At 41.2% G+C, this 15,096-nt stretch overlaps 3 protein-coding genes across 4 annotated transcripts; all 3 read left to right on the top strand.

Annotated features, from left to right (window-relative positions):
• Positions 1 to 1,394: 1,394 nt before the first annotated feature.
• On the top strand, positions 1,395 to 3,606 carry LOC117229554 (uncharacterized). Its single transcript, XM_033486107.2, has 3 exons — positions 1,395 to 1,896; positions 2,026 to 2,321; positions 2,425 to 3,606. Exons 1-3 carry the CDS (start codon positions 1,747 to 1,749, stop codon positions 2,537 to 2,539), a joined length of 561 nt encoding a protein of 186 aa, XP_033341998.2. The 5' UTR covers positions 1,395 to 1,746; the 3' UTR covers positions 2,540 to 3,606.
• A 127-nt stretch (positions 3,607 to 3,733) lies between these two features.
• On the top strand, positions 3,734 to 9,732 carry LOC117229552 (uncharacterized). 2 transcript variants are annotated; one of them, XR_013032967.1, is made up of 4 exons: positions 3,734 to 4,611; positions 4,707 to 4,817; positions 4,878 to 8,074; positions 9,067 to 9,732. XR_013032967.1 is itself a non-coding variant. In XM_076520139.1 (2 exons), the coding sequence occupies exons 1-2, from the start codon at positions 8,018 to 8,020 to the stop codon at positions 9,307 to 9,309; spliced, it is 300 nt and encodes a 99-aa protein (XP_076376254.1). In that variant the 5' UTR covers positions 7,636 to 8,017; the 3' UTR covers positions 9,310 to 9,732. The 2 variants fall into 2 exon arrangements, 1 of the variants encoding a protein (XP_076376254.1); XM_076520139.1 differs by lacking the exons at positions 3,734 to 4,611; positions 4,707 to 4,817 and having other exon boundaries at positions 7,636 to 8,074.
• A 1,673-nt stretch (positions 9,733 to 11,405) lies between these two features.
• Positions 11,406 to 12,737, top strand: A4 (apolipophorin-III-like protein). The gene is made up of 2 exons (XM_033486106.2): positions 11,406 to 11,758; positions 12,081 to 12,737. Exons 1-2 carry the CDS (start codon positions 11,480 to 11,482, stop codon positions 12,390 to 12,392), a joined length of 591 nt encoding a protein of 196 aa, XP_033341997.1. The 5' UTR covers positions 11,406 to 11,479; the 3' UTR covers positions 12,393 to 12,737.
• The last annotated feature ends 2,359 nt before the right edge of the window (positions 12,738 to 15,096 follow it).

Genomic DNA, 15,096 nt, shown 5'->3' with positions numbered 1-15,096 from the left:
TTGTTTTTATTCCATGTAGTGTAATAAGAATTTACTGCTTCGATATTATGATACGTGATTATTATATTATACCTATATCAATGTACATGTATAGTACAATGTGTACTTTATATACATATCATGCAGTACATTGTAAATTGTAAATCATTTTCGTTGTACACATACGCTTCTATGCAGATCTATTGCAAAATACTGTCAAGTTCTGCAATTACATAGAAAATCATAATAATAACGCGATTATGTAATAATAATATACGCAAGTAACGCAGAACCGTATTACATATGTATAGTAACTTTATCACACTCACGCAATTATGGGAAGTGCTATAAGACTTCTTTTGACAAAATAATGTAAAAGAGGGTAAAGAATAGGGAATGCAAATTAACCTGTTCCAACGTTGGTTATGCCATAATTTCATTTTGCACCGAGCTTTACAATTTTGGTGGCTCTAGGCTTAAGGCTTAAATTCAAGTATTTAAAGTTAAGCAAACATGTCAACGCTTTGTAAAACGCTTTTTCTAGTTTGGAAAATATGTTTTTTTAATAAAAACACGTGACCGATTGCCTAGGGCTGCTAATTGTAAAAATCGATATTTGCATGTCATCGAATAAACTTATCTTGACATATCCCACGTAAGATCGATCTTTTCGCAAAATCTTAATGCATAATTGTGGAATCTATTCCGTTTTTTTGGGTCAGAAAGAATTTTTTCTGGATCGGAGAAAGATATAAAAAGTAGGCATTACAAAGATAATATTCGATAATATTCGTCATAATAGATATCTGTGGCTGTGGCATAGCACCCCATACTTATGTCATTGTCGTTATCGTATATTTGTCTTCTTTAGAACTGTACTCAACTTGTACCTTGTTATAACTCTCAGAGAGATAGCTTCAACGGAGACCGGACACATTCGATTCATAATTTCTTTTTCATCTTTGTTTATTTTTGTAGTATTTTCAAAATTTTCTAGTCCCATTAACTTCGTTAAAATATTTCAACGATATTTTAATAACATCTTAACGATATTTTAATGATATCTTAACGGTATTCCAATGATATTTTAAAGAAACTATTATTCATTTCTAGTATGCAATTTTCATACATAAAGAAGACCCACACAGACACATGTTGCGATAGATGAATCGATTTCGCGAACTGTAATGCATGGTATGTATAATGCATCGAAACAATCACGTCGTATCCGGTAACACAAATCCGTATACGAACAACTTGAATTCATTCCGAACGCATGATGTACAGTACACAATCTAAAATGTATAATCTACAATCTAGGATCTACGATGCTCCGTCTACAATGGACAATGTAAAACGCTCAACCCATTTATATATCTACATGTTTAAACGCGCGTTTAAAACTCTCACGATGGGCAGATCCTATCGCGCTACGTGCGTTTCATCTCCGCGTTCATAAACACGTTCGTCGTTGGGATCTTATAACATCCGCGGATAATATTTGCCCGGTGAATTTTGTTCGCCGGCACGTTCCAGGATCTGTGAAATTTCTAGATGGAGAAATCGCGCGTTTTTCGTACCTTCGCATCCGTTCACGTGTATTTGGGAATAATTATTGCGAAACGGAAAACATCTAACAGCTTGGTCGAACAATAAACAGGAAGGAGAATCGTTTCCGATGTACTGTACTCGTATATTAAAGTGTGCGCGATCGTTCTGGCCAACAGTATTATCGTAATCTCGAGTCGAAGATACAGTTTGTTCATCATGCAGTCGGGAAAACCGGGAATATTGATCTGGCTGGTTATCGGAGTTTGTCTTAGACGTTGTCGCAGCCTTGTCTTCGACGGACCGAAAATCGTGACGTATGGCGAACCGTGTGTCGGTCCGAGTCGGCAACTACCAATCAGGATCGAGGTAAAAGTCCATGCTCGATGACTTGCGAACAATTCGAACCTATTCTTGCGAACAAATGCTTTTTCGTGGCAAGAAGAAGCGACGGAGAAAGACATTGGCGGAGGAAAAAACAAGATCAATGAATTTCAGGGGCCGAAACCACCCGTGGAAGAGCAGAAGGTTCCATTGTCCTTGAACTTAAAAATCGTTTCGGACATGTGCTCAATGCCCCGTTCGCTTCGCCTCGAATACCCAATCGTCATACAAGCGCCTTGCCCAACGACTACAACAGAATGGTCAAGGAGAGAGGAGATGCTGAACAAAGACACCCTGCGAGGAAAAACATACGCGTACAATACTTATCTTCCGCCTGTCGGCGATACTGTCCCGTTCGCCCCGTTGAAAAAGTATAACTTCTTAATTATGGTTCCAGTTCCCGTCAAAGAGTAAGTTTCACGCGTACGATTGTTCTCGATCGAACGTAATTCTTTCGCTCTCGCAAAGACCGTACCGTGCCTCTTCTTTCTTTTCTCTTCTCTTCCGTTTCAGAAACACATCCAGTCCACCTACGGCCAAACACGTTCAACGATTGAAAGGACTCACCACACGAATCGATAGAATACTTGTTCCTGCTTGCCAAGTTCCGCAGTCGCGCGGATGTTAACCCTTTACGGTCATATATTGACGTTATTACATTAGGTCTGAATACAGAGAATTCTCCCGAATTTTCTTCCAGCTTGAAAATAAAAATGGACAATTTGGCAAGAGCAGATACGATTATTCGAGCCTTGCACCTCGTTTTTATAACTGTTGACGATCGGAAACTACAGGGTGTTCCAAAAATGTCTCGCAATCCGAAGGCGGCGGGTTCCTCAGGTCATTTGAAGCAACTTCTTCCTTTACAAAAATGTTCTCCGAGGCACCGTTGACGAGTTATTAACGAAAAACAGTGACCAATGAGAGGCGAGCTTAGCTGGCGCGAGGCGACCGAGCTAATGAGCGGAACTGGGCTTCGTGCGCTGGTTGGCTAGGCCGCCTCGCGTCAGCCGTACTCGATTCTTATTGGTCACTGCTTTTTCGTTAATAACTCGTTAACGGTGCCTCGGAGAAAATTTTTTTGAAGGAAGAAGTTGCTTCAAATGATCCGAGGAACCCGCCATTTCCGGATTACGAGACATTTTTGGGACACCCTGTATAAAACTGAGCCGCGAGGCTCGAATAATCGCATCTCCTCTTCCCAAATCGTCCATTTTTGTTTACAAACTGAACGAAAATTCGGGAGAATTTACTGTAGCTGATTCTAGATACATTCTTTAGTAACTTAATGAAGCAAAGCTCGCCTAAAGTACTTAACCTCTTATATAGTAATTCTTAACATCATTTCCCATCACATTTTCAACGGTAGCTTATAAAGAAGTAAATTTGTATAAACAGTTGCAGTTCGAAATAACAGAGTTTTACGCGTCTATTCCACGAGAAGCCGGATCTGAATCGCAAAACTATGAATCAGTCGAATTCGAAGCGTACAAGCTCGGCGATAGACACAGTATCAGCGAAGCAACGGTTGTTTGTTTACACGTTGACCGACGCCGATTTTCCGGTCGTCTGCAGCAGATTCTAACGCTTCGACCTTGCCATACGATCTTAATTGTTTGGCTTGTGACATGCATTTCGTTTTAATGCTCCCAATAAGAAAATACAGTGCTTCTCGATTACAAGTCTTTGATTTCATCTTCGTCTACTTTTTCTGTCTCTTCCTTCGTTTCACGTAGTCGTAACTCGTCGCGTTCAGTTGGATCGTTTCTTGCATGTGTAATCGTTAAAGGACTAAATATCCTTAACCTTTTGAGCTCTGAATACTCCTGACCGAAACAATTCGTAGGGACGAAGCGCGGCTATCGCTGACCATCGCTGGGGGCGGAATACTTTTTTGCCACACTGAAGTGACTATTCAAGGCGCAAACAGTAATAAATTATAGTAATAAATTATACAAGACGATACTGCTGACTGAGTCGTTTTGAGTGCTTTGAGTCGCGAAAAGGTGACAGTGCAGGTAATTATTTTGAAATCAAATTGGTCAGAGAGTGGGACATAAAATGGGATTTCCGTTTCGGAAATTCCCGGGGACTTTTATGGCCCTAATATTGCCCAACCGCCTACCTAAGGAAGGCAAATTACTAACGAGTGTCCCTGTATTAATTTTACACGAAAATAACTGCATATTGATTGAAAAAATCGACAAACGCATATATGCGCCCTTAGTCCAGGCCGATGACTTAGAGAAAACACATAAATGCGGTCTTAGGCTACACGGATGACTTTCGCCGAACGCATACATGCGTCCATAGAGCTCTAAGGGTTAAGTCGATCAAGCCGAATGAGATCTTCAAGAAATCGGGGCAAATGAAATCGTCTTCCGATCGTCGGTATCGCGTCAAACTTGATTTCCATAAAGTAGCAATCTTTATTGTTGTCGAAATTGCTCACGGTATACGTGCTCTCTTGTCCGACGAGATATCGATCACGCGAGTATATATATGAAGGTAGGTATGTGAACCATCGCCAGATGAAATCGACGAGTGTATCTTTCAATAAAAAGTATGAGAAACGTACGTTCGTTTGTTCTTTCGTTCGCGGCGGTAATATTTTCCGGTATTCTAGTGTTTGCCGACGAGAACTCGCACAGTGATCCAACGATCCGACAGAGCCAGGAGGAAACGACGGGAAAAATATGGGTAATTGTCATACATTGTTTTCTCGATGGTCGATCTATAATCGATCGTTGTTACGAACTCCATCGTTCCTTTCGTATTTAATTAATTGCTCCTAGATCTCGCCGAGCGTCAAAGAATCTTGGAAAGTTCTGGAAAATGATTTGCAAGCGACAACGACCGATTCAGACCAGTCACTGTCGACAATACCATGGGAAAATGAGATGCAGGTAAAACTGACTTTTTAATAGCGTTCGTCATCGTGAGACAGAAAGAACGATTCCTTTCAGAACACCACCGCCGACGACGACGAATCGAGCTCATTGCCGATGATGCATCGGATCGTCGACAGGACGATAGAAACGGATCCAGTACTTCTCAGTGCGGAAATCAAAAGAGAGCCTGAGAGCGGAATCGAAACGGGACCCGATGATCCGTCGTTGTTTATACGGGAACAACGGCAGAGTTGCTCCTGTAAAACGGAAGCTTCAGAGTTCGTTCACGATCGCGAGGCCGGTGCCATGGTGCACGAGATCTTCTGCGAGGCCGACAGGTTGCTGCATTACGCGTTGATCGCCATTGAGAATTTACTGTACGAATTGGGATTCGACGAACAACTGTTCGATGCGAAAAGCCAACAGAATCATTTGATCTCGTTGTTCGACCACCTCGCGGGCAAAAGTCCCTTCGAAGTCGTAGAATATTGTTTGAAGCACGTCGAGAGGTTTCTGAACAATCCCGAGTATCTCGAATATCTGTTCGTTGTCATTCAAAACTCTGTCCCTATCGACGACATTCTGAGGACTTGGAATCGGCTGGAGATTGCCGTTAAAAATTTTGTCGGTCGGGTCGCCGAGCTCGTCGGTTCGCACTTCGATGAAGACGTTGTACACGGACTGCGGAAAGAGTTGGTGGCCGCGAAAGAAGACACGTTGCATTTAATACGGAGATACTTGTCGGATCATTTCGAAGGCAAACCTTTCTCGCACGAGAGAATAATATCGTTCGTGGAATCGTTGTTGGATCGATTTCTCCGTCACGAGTCGTTCTCGCGAGTTCTCGATATTATAAACGATATCGCCGACACGGTGCAAGATCTACATCACGGTCCTCGCCCGTTCGACTTGCAGGAACGTATCGTTGCCCCGGCAAAAAATTTAATTTCATCTTTTTTATCGAAAATTCAGATCAGTCCATCCGCGGACAGAATACTGAACGACGGAAAAGATCTGCTCCATAGAGTGTTCTATCCAAGTTCGATGATTACGGACGAATCGTCGTCTAAAATTCAAAACGATATAATTAATCCTTTGAGGAACGCCCAGGAATTTCTCCTACAGAACGAAATGCCTTCGCCGCTTCGAATAGGGCGAGCCTTTCAAGCCGATTTCTTCTCGCCTTCTTCGCAGTTAGAAACAGTGGCATACAATAATAATAATAATAATAATGATGATAATGATAATAATAATAATAATAATAATAATGATAATAATAATAATAATAATAATGATAATAATGATAATGATGATAATAATAATAATAATAATGATAATAATAATAATAATAATGATAATAATGATGATGATAACAACGATAAGGTAACCAGACACAACGCAATAATGATGCGATCGAGGTCTAATTCGAACAAATTCTTGCACAAAGCCACGAACGATGACCTTCCGTTTCCGGCAGCGTTATTCGAAATACCGAAGTTGGAATCCTTTAAAATCGATTCGCCGAGCTACTCGCCGCGACTCGAATCGTCTCCTTTAGCGATCTCGTTGTCGCGTCCGCGAAACGTTGCTGCTCCGTTCGACTCGTTGACGGCAGGTGGTTATATGGCAACCGTTCCGCCTGCAATTTACGTCGCAAAGTCGGCCGGCATCGAACCCGCGTCTCTCTTTCCGTTCGCGGTACAAGAGAATCCGAATTATTACACTGCCCCGTTTCCGTACATTTATTCGTGGACCGCGCCTTCGAATTATCAATCGCGAACTCACGTGGACTATCTGAAAGCCATCGAACAGCGTTATAAAAATATCTCACCGTACGCCGATCTCGCCTCGACGGCACCGGCACAAACTCGATGAAATATCGGACCGCGCGTAAATTCACCGTTCAACTTTCGACGATGTTTGCCCGTTCGTTCGTAAACAACGGCCCTTACGGCGGGCTGTTTCGAACGTCGCGACCGGCGAAAACAACCCTTGCAGCATAGATCGTAACATCGCAATCTAGCCGCGAACAAAATTGATCCAATCCTGGGCAACGTTGATTCCTCTTCGGAGAACACGATCGTTATTCTTCCTAGAGACGACACAGACACGAGGAGACAGGTACAGAGAGAGAAAGAGAGAGAGAGAGACGCAGCTTTGATCGGGCTTGCGCGCGATTCCAGGGAGCGCGCGGCCCGATCAACTTTAATCCGTTCAAGTCGGGACCAATCAAGATGAAACGTACACGGGATCGAACGACCGACCGTATTCTATATGTATTCGATCCGCGAATTCTAACGATCGCCGCATGCGATAACTTCTTTGCGGTCGAGCGTCTTCGTCGTTGACGCGGCGCAGGTAATATGTCGTGCATGTAATGTATACCGTAATCAATCGCATCCGTCGGACAAGAGAAAATGTTTGTGCTCGTTTGTAAACCAAGTATACCAGGGAAGTCTGTAAAATAAAACTGACATTGGAACACCATGTTTACGATTTGCAAAACCTGACCGCGTCGATTTCAGAATCGTTTTCAGCGAACTCAGCGGGCTTCGCAGCTTAGCGCGAACGCGAAACGTTCGACGAAAGAGATTTATTTCGCCGATCGATCGATCGCGTGACTCATCGACCGGCGCATCGAGGATTCTCAAAGATAACCGGGGTACGAAACGGCGAGAGACAGGGGGCACGGAGGGGGCACCTGTGATTATACAATTTCCGGCGGGACAATAGAATGGATCGGGAAAAACGCAATTCACTCCGCGACGTAGAATAATTGTTTCCGATAAAAGCTGGCGGTCTCGTGGGTGAGCAATTGATTTCGGTTTCCAACGGGGCGGTAGAAACGATCGTGTCGCGTTTAGTCGAGTCTCTAGTCGTGTCTAGTCGTGCCCGGTCGTGTCTAATCGTGTTGCACCGTTTTGCCGTTGATCGACAAAGACCAACCACGAAAGAAATAGACAGATCTCGCGGGAGCAAAGAGGCCTGTGATTCGTTGATTATTGGGGTCTCGCGGGAGCGCTGAGGCCGGAGTCGGTTCGTGTCGTTCGAGTCGTTGATTATTGCCGAGTGATCTTTGAACTTAATTCGTTTGATGGTACTGGTGGTCGTTTGTCACGCCGCTTCTAGTAAAGCAGTTTACCGCCGTCTCTCCGACGAAAACTATCGCACTGCTGCTCCACGCTTCTAACGCAGGAAACGCACCTACTAATACCATGGCTCGATTTTTATTTACGGCCCTCTTGATGGTCTGCCTGTTCTACATCTTCCAGGTATGTGTTTGCAATCATTTCGAACGATGAAACTGCTTGTTGTTAGATTTCAGATTTCAGACTTTACCGATACACCGTATTAAAACAATGCCAGTAAAAAAGAATCTCACGTCAGTAGTGAAACATTTTTTGATACAGTTTTTTTCAATAACTCGTAAACGAACGAACTGTCTCCAGCAATATAACGTAGTTTCGTTGAAATCGTTCCTGTTGACATTGACATTCGATTAAGAAATCGTTGCGTAATTGTAGCAAAATTCTTCGAATTATTCTGACCTATGAAACGAAAGAAAAAATAGGGAACCGAAATGGTCGTGACACTGCTTATTGTTAGATTTTATATTTCAGACTTTACTGATACGCCGAAATAAAAGTCAGTAAAACAATACCAGTAAAAAAGAATCTCACGTCAGCAGTGAAACATTTTTTGATACAGTTTTTTTCAATAACCAGGACAGATTCACTCGTAAACGAACGAACTGTCTCCAACAATATAACGTAGTTTTGTTGAAATCATTCCTGTTGACATTGACATTCGGCTAAGAAATCGTTGCGTAATTGCAGCAAAATTCTTCGACTTATTCTGACCTATGAAACGAAAGAAAAAATAGGGAACCGAAATGGCCGCGACCATTCGCTTATTAATCGTTACGGTTTGGTCTAGGCGAATCCTGAAATCATTCCTGTTGACATTGACGTTCGGCTAAGAAATCGTTGCGTAATTATAGCAAAATTCTTCGAATTATTCTGGCCTATGAAACGAAAGAAAAACTAGGGAACCGAAATGGCCGCGACCATTCGCTTATTAATCGTTACGGTTTGGGCTAGGCGAATCCTGAAATCATTCCTGTTGACATTGACGTTCGGCTAAGAAATCGTTGCGTAATTATAGCAAAATTCTTCGAATTATTCTGACCTATGAAACGAAAGAAAAAGTAGGGAACCGAAATGGCCGCGACCATTCGCTTATTAATCGTTACGGTTTGGGCTAGGCGAATCCTGTGCCGGACGATCCGCAAGCAGCCCCAACAACGCCCAACAGTTTGGATAACATCGCGGACCAGGTGAAAAAAGCTTGGAGCAGCGCATCCGATACGTTGAACCAGAAAATGGGTGAATGGGTGAACGAGAGCAACTTCAACGATGCCATCGAGAAAGCAAAAACATTGTTGAACCAGGCTGGTGAACATATCCGCAAGGAAGCCGAGAAGATCGGTGAAAAGCTCCACGATTAATCATCCTCCACATGTTATCTACATATTATGCGATATTATGCAATACTATACGATATCTAACAATGTTATATTATACAACAGCGCGGCCTACGCGTACACCTGCTCGCGTGCGGTGCAACTTTCCTTTCCTTTTCTTTTTTTTTAACCGCACATAAACTGTACTTGAAACATATATATTTTTAGTCGAACGATCTCGTAGAGATTACAAAATTTCCCTTTGTTCTTCGTGAACGCCGCTCGGTGGCACGTTGCGTAACACGAAGTTGAAAGCAGCGTCAACTTTGACATCGAGCGCCGAGATAAAAAAACGATATTCTATTTTATCAGAATATATGACACAATATGTTGTACGATTAATCGATGATCGTCGTTATGTAAAGCACTTGTGAGACCAATTCTGCGAATAAAATAATATAAAACACACGCACACCGAAACATATCATCGGAAATTATTTGCCCTACTCAAAACCTAAGCTAGAAATTCGATTTTAAGGTTCACCCTTGTGATCGTAATCCTCGCGATTCTATCGGGGATTTGAATAGATTCTGAAAAAACAAAATAGTTCAACAAGATTCCTTTTTTAACATTTGCATACGAACCTACGCGTGTATGGTCCCCCGAAGCTTCGATGAACGATGCGATGCGACGCGATGCCACAATGTAACACGTCATTCGTAACAATCGGTTGCATTTCAAGGTAATCGTAACACATACAATGAGCGTTGTGAAGCTGATAGAATCTCGACAAGAAGCACAGCTCACCGTTCTTTTGAATCTTCTGAATGAAAGATAAAAACCGGCCGAAGCGTGGCCCAGAGAATCGGAAAACAACGTTGGATCAATTGCGAACTTTATTAAGAAAAATATTATCTACTCGCAATGGCGTTATGCTATGTATACCGGTTACTTGCAATTGGTATCTACTGCTGTACAGTATTGCTTACGCAATGATTCTGTCCACATGTTTTCCACATATCTATTTTATTGAAGAGAAAAGCCATATCGCCGGTGCTTCGTTCTTAAACACAGGCAAAAAATTGTTATCCTATCACGGATACGTAAATGTCAAGAAGAATTGATTTTATTGCATATAATCTAGAAGATATTCGTCGAATCTTTCGTGCAAAATTATTTCTGGAAATAACTCCGTCTCGTATGCATAACAAACGAGCATGGCTGGCTAGATTCGCAAGTGGCTTTGCCATTCTCGGTTCGGAAAAATTCGAGAAACGTTACGCGTGGCATTGGCGAACGTAATAAGTAATCGGCAAATGCAACAAAAGTGTAGACTTTCCTCCGAGACCTTGCCCCCTTGATCCATCGCTTCAAGAGAATCGCTATTTACTGAACATACAACGAAACGATCAAACATCCAAACAACTTAACGACCAAACAATCGAACGAGCCATCTATTCTAAGCAAATAATCGCAATCCAGCATGAAATGCAAAGTCTTGAATCATATTATGCAGCATCGATTTGCAATTGATTCCCAGAAAGAAAACGGCGATCCGAAATTACAGATAATACCGATGACGCTTTTCACCTCTGACTTTTAGGTATCAGTCCCGAGATCGAGTGTTTGAAATTTGCATGATTCGTTATTTCGAACGCGGGCAATAAACGTTACTTTTCCAGCTGAAACAGGTACTACTGTGAGAACACTGTCCATCGCCTATTTTGCAATCCTAATTTCAAAATCCTAATCAATAACTGATTCTTGGCGATGATCTTTAAGCGCCAAACACAGATCCAAAAGCCTACAAGAACCGTCTGTTGTCATGCCAATTGTACCGCATGTGTGCCGCGTCCCGCGACTTTGCTGCAACTGCGTCGAGACTCGCGGCTCTCTGCTGCGACCTGCGACTGATCCGCGTCTGTACCGCGATCAACCCCTTTATTAACGCATTCAATTCTTTCTACGATTTGTCGAGTTATTGTACACGATCGCTACCCGGATCTCATCGTTGAATCTGCAAGTATGCGTGCGTTTGCGTGTATTGTGATTCATCGTCGTCGAAACGAGATAAGAAATACGGTGCCCTCCTGCACTCTCTCTCGATAAGAATCGCCTATAAAACTGGGTAGCTCGGACAGCAGGATGATCAGTCGATTCCTAATTGTTAAGTAAGTTGAGAGTTCGCGAGAGCGAAAAAAAAACTATCGAAAAATGAAGAGCATCTTCGCGATCGCGTTAGCACTGGCGGTTGTGGTTACGGAGGCTAGAGTCACGCCGGCCACCGAGACCGCTTCCACTAACACCAATACCCAAGGGAATCAATTAACCGAACTTATTAATCAAGCCCAAAGCAACATCAACAGTATCACGAAACAAATCCAAGAGAAACTGAACCTGCCCGATCAAGAGAAGCTCCTGCAAAACGTTAAGGAACAAACGACCAACTTCGTGGCGACCTTTGAAACGTACTTGAAGAACGTTACAAAAGAGGTATTCGATTTACGTTTCTTTCAACTTTCTAATTTAATCTAGTCGAGATGTATTATTATTTGTTTATTATTTGTTTTTGATGTTATTATTTCCATCTCTTGCTATTTTCATTGCTTTGCCTTTTACTTCACGTACAAAACATTGACCTGATAATTCATGAAAAAAGAAAAAAAGTTCATCGAGCACGGAGAGTATTCGAAATACACGCGTACGATCGTGTGTACATTTTTGAACGAGCTATAGCCATTATCGGTGAAACGAAACGTAACGAACACGTGTCGCAGCGGCAATTGGAAGAAATCGTCGGTGATCGTTGTTTCAGATTCAAAGCAAAGGCCCCGAGTTGGAAACGGTGTGGAACGACGTGAAAGGGAAGATCACCAAAGGCCTGGATGATGTTACCAGTGGAAACGCGAAGCAACAGCTAGCCGAATTGGAGGAGAAATTCAAGCTAGGTGTACAAGCGGTGCTCACAGAATCCGATAACACAGCGAAGACACTGAGTCAGCACTCGAGCAAGATTCAGGACGAGATCGCCAAGTTTACGAAACAGGCGGTCGACTTGACCGTAGAAGCCACACAGAACATAAACAATGTGCTTCAGCAAACCGCGGCTACTCCCAAAAAAGACTAATTTCTTCGATATTTTCTTCCTCCGCAGTCCCTTCATTCCCAGATACCAGAAGTTTACAAGTTCGAAAGAATTAGTCATCCATGATAAATATCAATCTGTAATTAGTTCATGAAATAGTAATTTCTCACCGAAGTAGAATCGAACTTGTAACAGTTTCCCACGCGCTTCTGGTAAAGCAAATTAACACCGATCGATCGAAGATTCTTCGGTTACGTTTTAGATTAATACCGCCGTTACCGCCTTACATGTGGATCACTTGATACTACAATTGTGCTTGCACTTTGTGTGTATACGTGTATAATGTATAATAAGCGCTAAAACAAATACATGTTACAATCGGTTTAACGATTCTCCTCTTATTGATTCCCTTCCATTTCACGTTTGCCATTCGGCAAAGAGTAAAATGCATTGTATAATTTTCTATCATGTATATCAACATATATATATATATATATATATATATTATATATATATTATATATAATTATAATATATAATATATATATATATATTAATTATAATATATAATTATATATTATATATATAATAACGTATTATATTTAATACGTTATTATCGAGAATATTGAAATTTTGCGCTGCTATGATATACAATATATGTATGTACGTATACATATGTTAATAGTTTCGTTTTCAAGCGTTTCCGTCACCTGCACTCGGAACGAGGAATAAATTAAATATGCTTGACAAATTATTAATGCGTGGATGGTAACGTGTGGTTATTCTTATGCATTATACGGCAGATTAATTTCATCATTTATCATATTTATCGACAGCATTGCTCAAAGTTTCAGAATGATTTACGTTTTTCAAACATTCCTCGTACCGTGTCAGCACATACCGTTCCGATGAGCACATAACACATGCATATATTCGTTCGAGAGTCACGAATAAATTCGTTAAATCGCAACAAGCAATGTCAGAGAGCATAGCATTGCCAGTAATTGCCTTATTTCAAAAGGATTAATATATAATATACATATACATGTAATATTGGGCATAAATTAGGATATGAAAATACCGTTGCTGTTAGTGTTCGTCGTTTCCCTGGTAAGTCCAGCAATTCCTTTGATTCGACTTGCCTATTTAAAAAGATTCAATAAATACCGTTTTGTCAGACGATTACGGAAACCACCAAAGGAGTATGCGGGAAGGAACTGGATAACGTCTTGAGAAAACTGTCCTGGAAAAACAGCATGCCCGATAAATCGATCGCTCGTATCAATCGAGCAGAAAGAGTAAACAAAGGTTTCGATATGATGGTTCGATGCGTGAACTTGCTGGGTCGAGTAGACCATTTCATTTCCGATAGAACGAAAAATATCGTTCAGAAACTGCACGCATTGTACGAGGAGGACCATAAAAACGCCCGAAATACTTTCAATCGACAATAATTTATAACCTCTTCAACTTGTTAATCAATAATAATTACAACATTAATCACAATAATTGCCTTTGCTCGTTACATACGTATTCAATTAACAAGTTCAAAGTGTATTCGTAACACGAATTGTGTAACCGAATGTAACTATGTCCAATCCTGTCCAACCGTGTTTAACCCTGTATAATCGTGTACAACGGTATCTACATGTACAAAGTTACGCAGATTTTACACACATACCTACGTATGCGTAAGTTCAGTAGAAGAGCACAAACAAAACGTTTCTACAATTCGACACATTGCTATGTAACAAGCTGTATTTCTGTAGTACTATATATATGTCGTGAATATCATTTTCATAATTTAAGTTTATACATACGTTTACACATACGTGCCGAATAAATTGGCTACCTATAAATCATAAAGCAATCCGTGGTAAAAATGAAGTGTACAAAATACTCGATTCTCACTAAGAAGCTTAAAATCAGGTATTATTTGTAACGACGAATTGTGACACGAAATTCGTAATGAAGCTTTAGACTTTAGAAATCAAGAATCTAAGACTCTAATCCTCTGTCCTTTACCTCGCTGTATTGTACGTGATCACCTGGAGGCAGCATCTACCAGCGTCTACTAGTGCTCAGTATGAAACCACTTCGTAGAAAGAGATAGATTCAAATTCGACATAACCTGTTTCACTTTAACTCAGGATCGAAGCAAAAAGTCTCAGGATCTTGTAACTGTATACAATTTTTCTATTAATTTTCTTCTTATATATAATTTATTTATTATTATTTATTTTACTTTAATATGGAAAAGATTTTTTGAATATACAGTATACACAATAGTAATAGCGTCAGTTGTTTTATTGCTTTAAATGACCTCAGGAACCTCCCATTTCCGGATTGTTGATATATGTATTTTGATATATGTACTCTGTATAACAACCAGTGACCACGGGCCCGGGCCGGGGTCCGGACTTTAAGTACGCACTGAAGAAAATGAGAGGGGAGAAATATCAGCCAATCTATATCCAGTAGAAAGAGACAGATTGTATTGAATTTGAATCTATGTCCTTCTGCGAAATGGTTTCATACTTCGAAGTATAGTATTGAGTCCTACTCCTGCACAATGCCAAGCCGCAGCTTGATCCGTTAGCGAGGATTGACATAGAAAATGTTCTCTACTCTGATTGGCTGACAACTCACTGCTAAGACAAGATCCACTGCAGATTGGATGCGTAGTAAAATTGTGGGAATGTGCGCGCCAGCTTAGGGAGTAAGAAAAGCGTGCAGGAATAGATCCC

The sequence above is a fragment of the Megalopta genalis genome, chromosome 3 (assembly GCF_051020955.1).
Source record: "Megalopta genalis isolate 19385.01 chromosome 3, iyMegGena1_principal, whole genome shotgun sequence".
Classification (NCBI taxonomy): Eukaryota; Metazoa; Arthropoda; class Insecta; order Hymenoptera; family Halictidae; genus Megalopta; species Megalopta genalis.
This window is presented reverse-complemented; position numbering and strand designations above follow the sequence as displayed.

Bases quoted from the DNA above. Each gene is read 5' to 3' on its own strand.
- A4 (XM_033486106.2), top strand. From the start codon at position 11,480: ATGAAGAGCATCTTCGCGATCGCGTTAGCACTGGCGGTTGTGGTTACG. The intron at 11,759-12,080 runs GTATTCGATTTA...TCGTTGTTTCAG, and splicing joins TGAAGAACGTTACAAAAGAG to ATTCAAAGCAAAGGCCCCGA.
- LOC117229554 (XM_033486107.2), top strand. From the start codon at position 1,747: ATGCAGTCGGGAAAACCGGGAATATTGATCTGGCTGGTTATCGGAGTT. The intron at 1,897-2,025 runs GTAAAAGTCCAT...AATGAATTTCAG, and splicing joins AACTACCAATCAGGATCGAG to GGGCCGAAACCACCCGTGGA. The intron at 2,322-2,424 runs GTAAGTTTCACG...CTTCCGTTTCAG, and splicing joins GTTCCAGTTCCCGTCAAAGA to AAACACATCCAGTCCACCTA.
- LOC117229552 (XM_076520139.1), top strand. From the start codon at position 8,018: ATGGCTCGATTTTTATTTACGGCCCTCTTGATGGTCTGCCTGTTCTAC. The intron at 8,075-9,066 runs GTATGTGTTTGC...GGTTTGGGCTAG, and splicing joins GCCTGTTCTACATCTTCCAG to GCGAATCCTGTGCCGGACGA.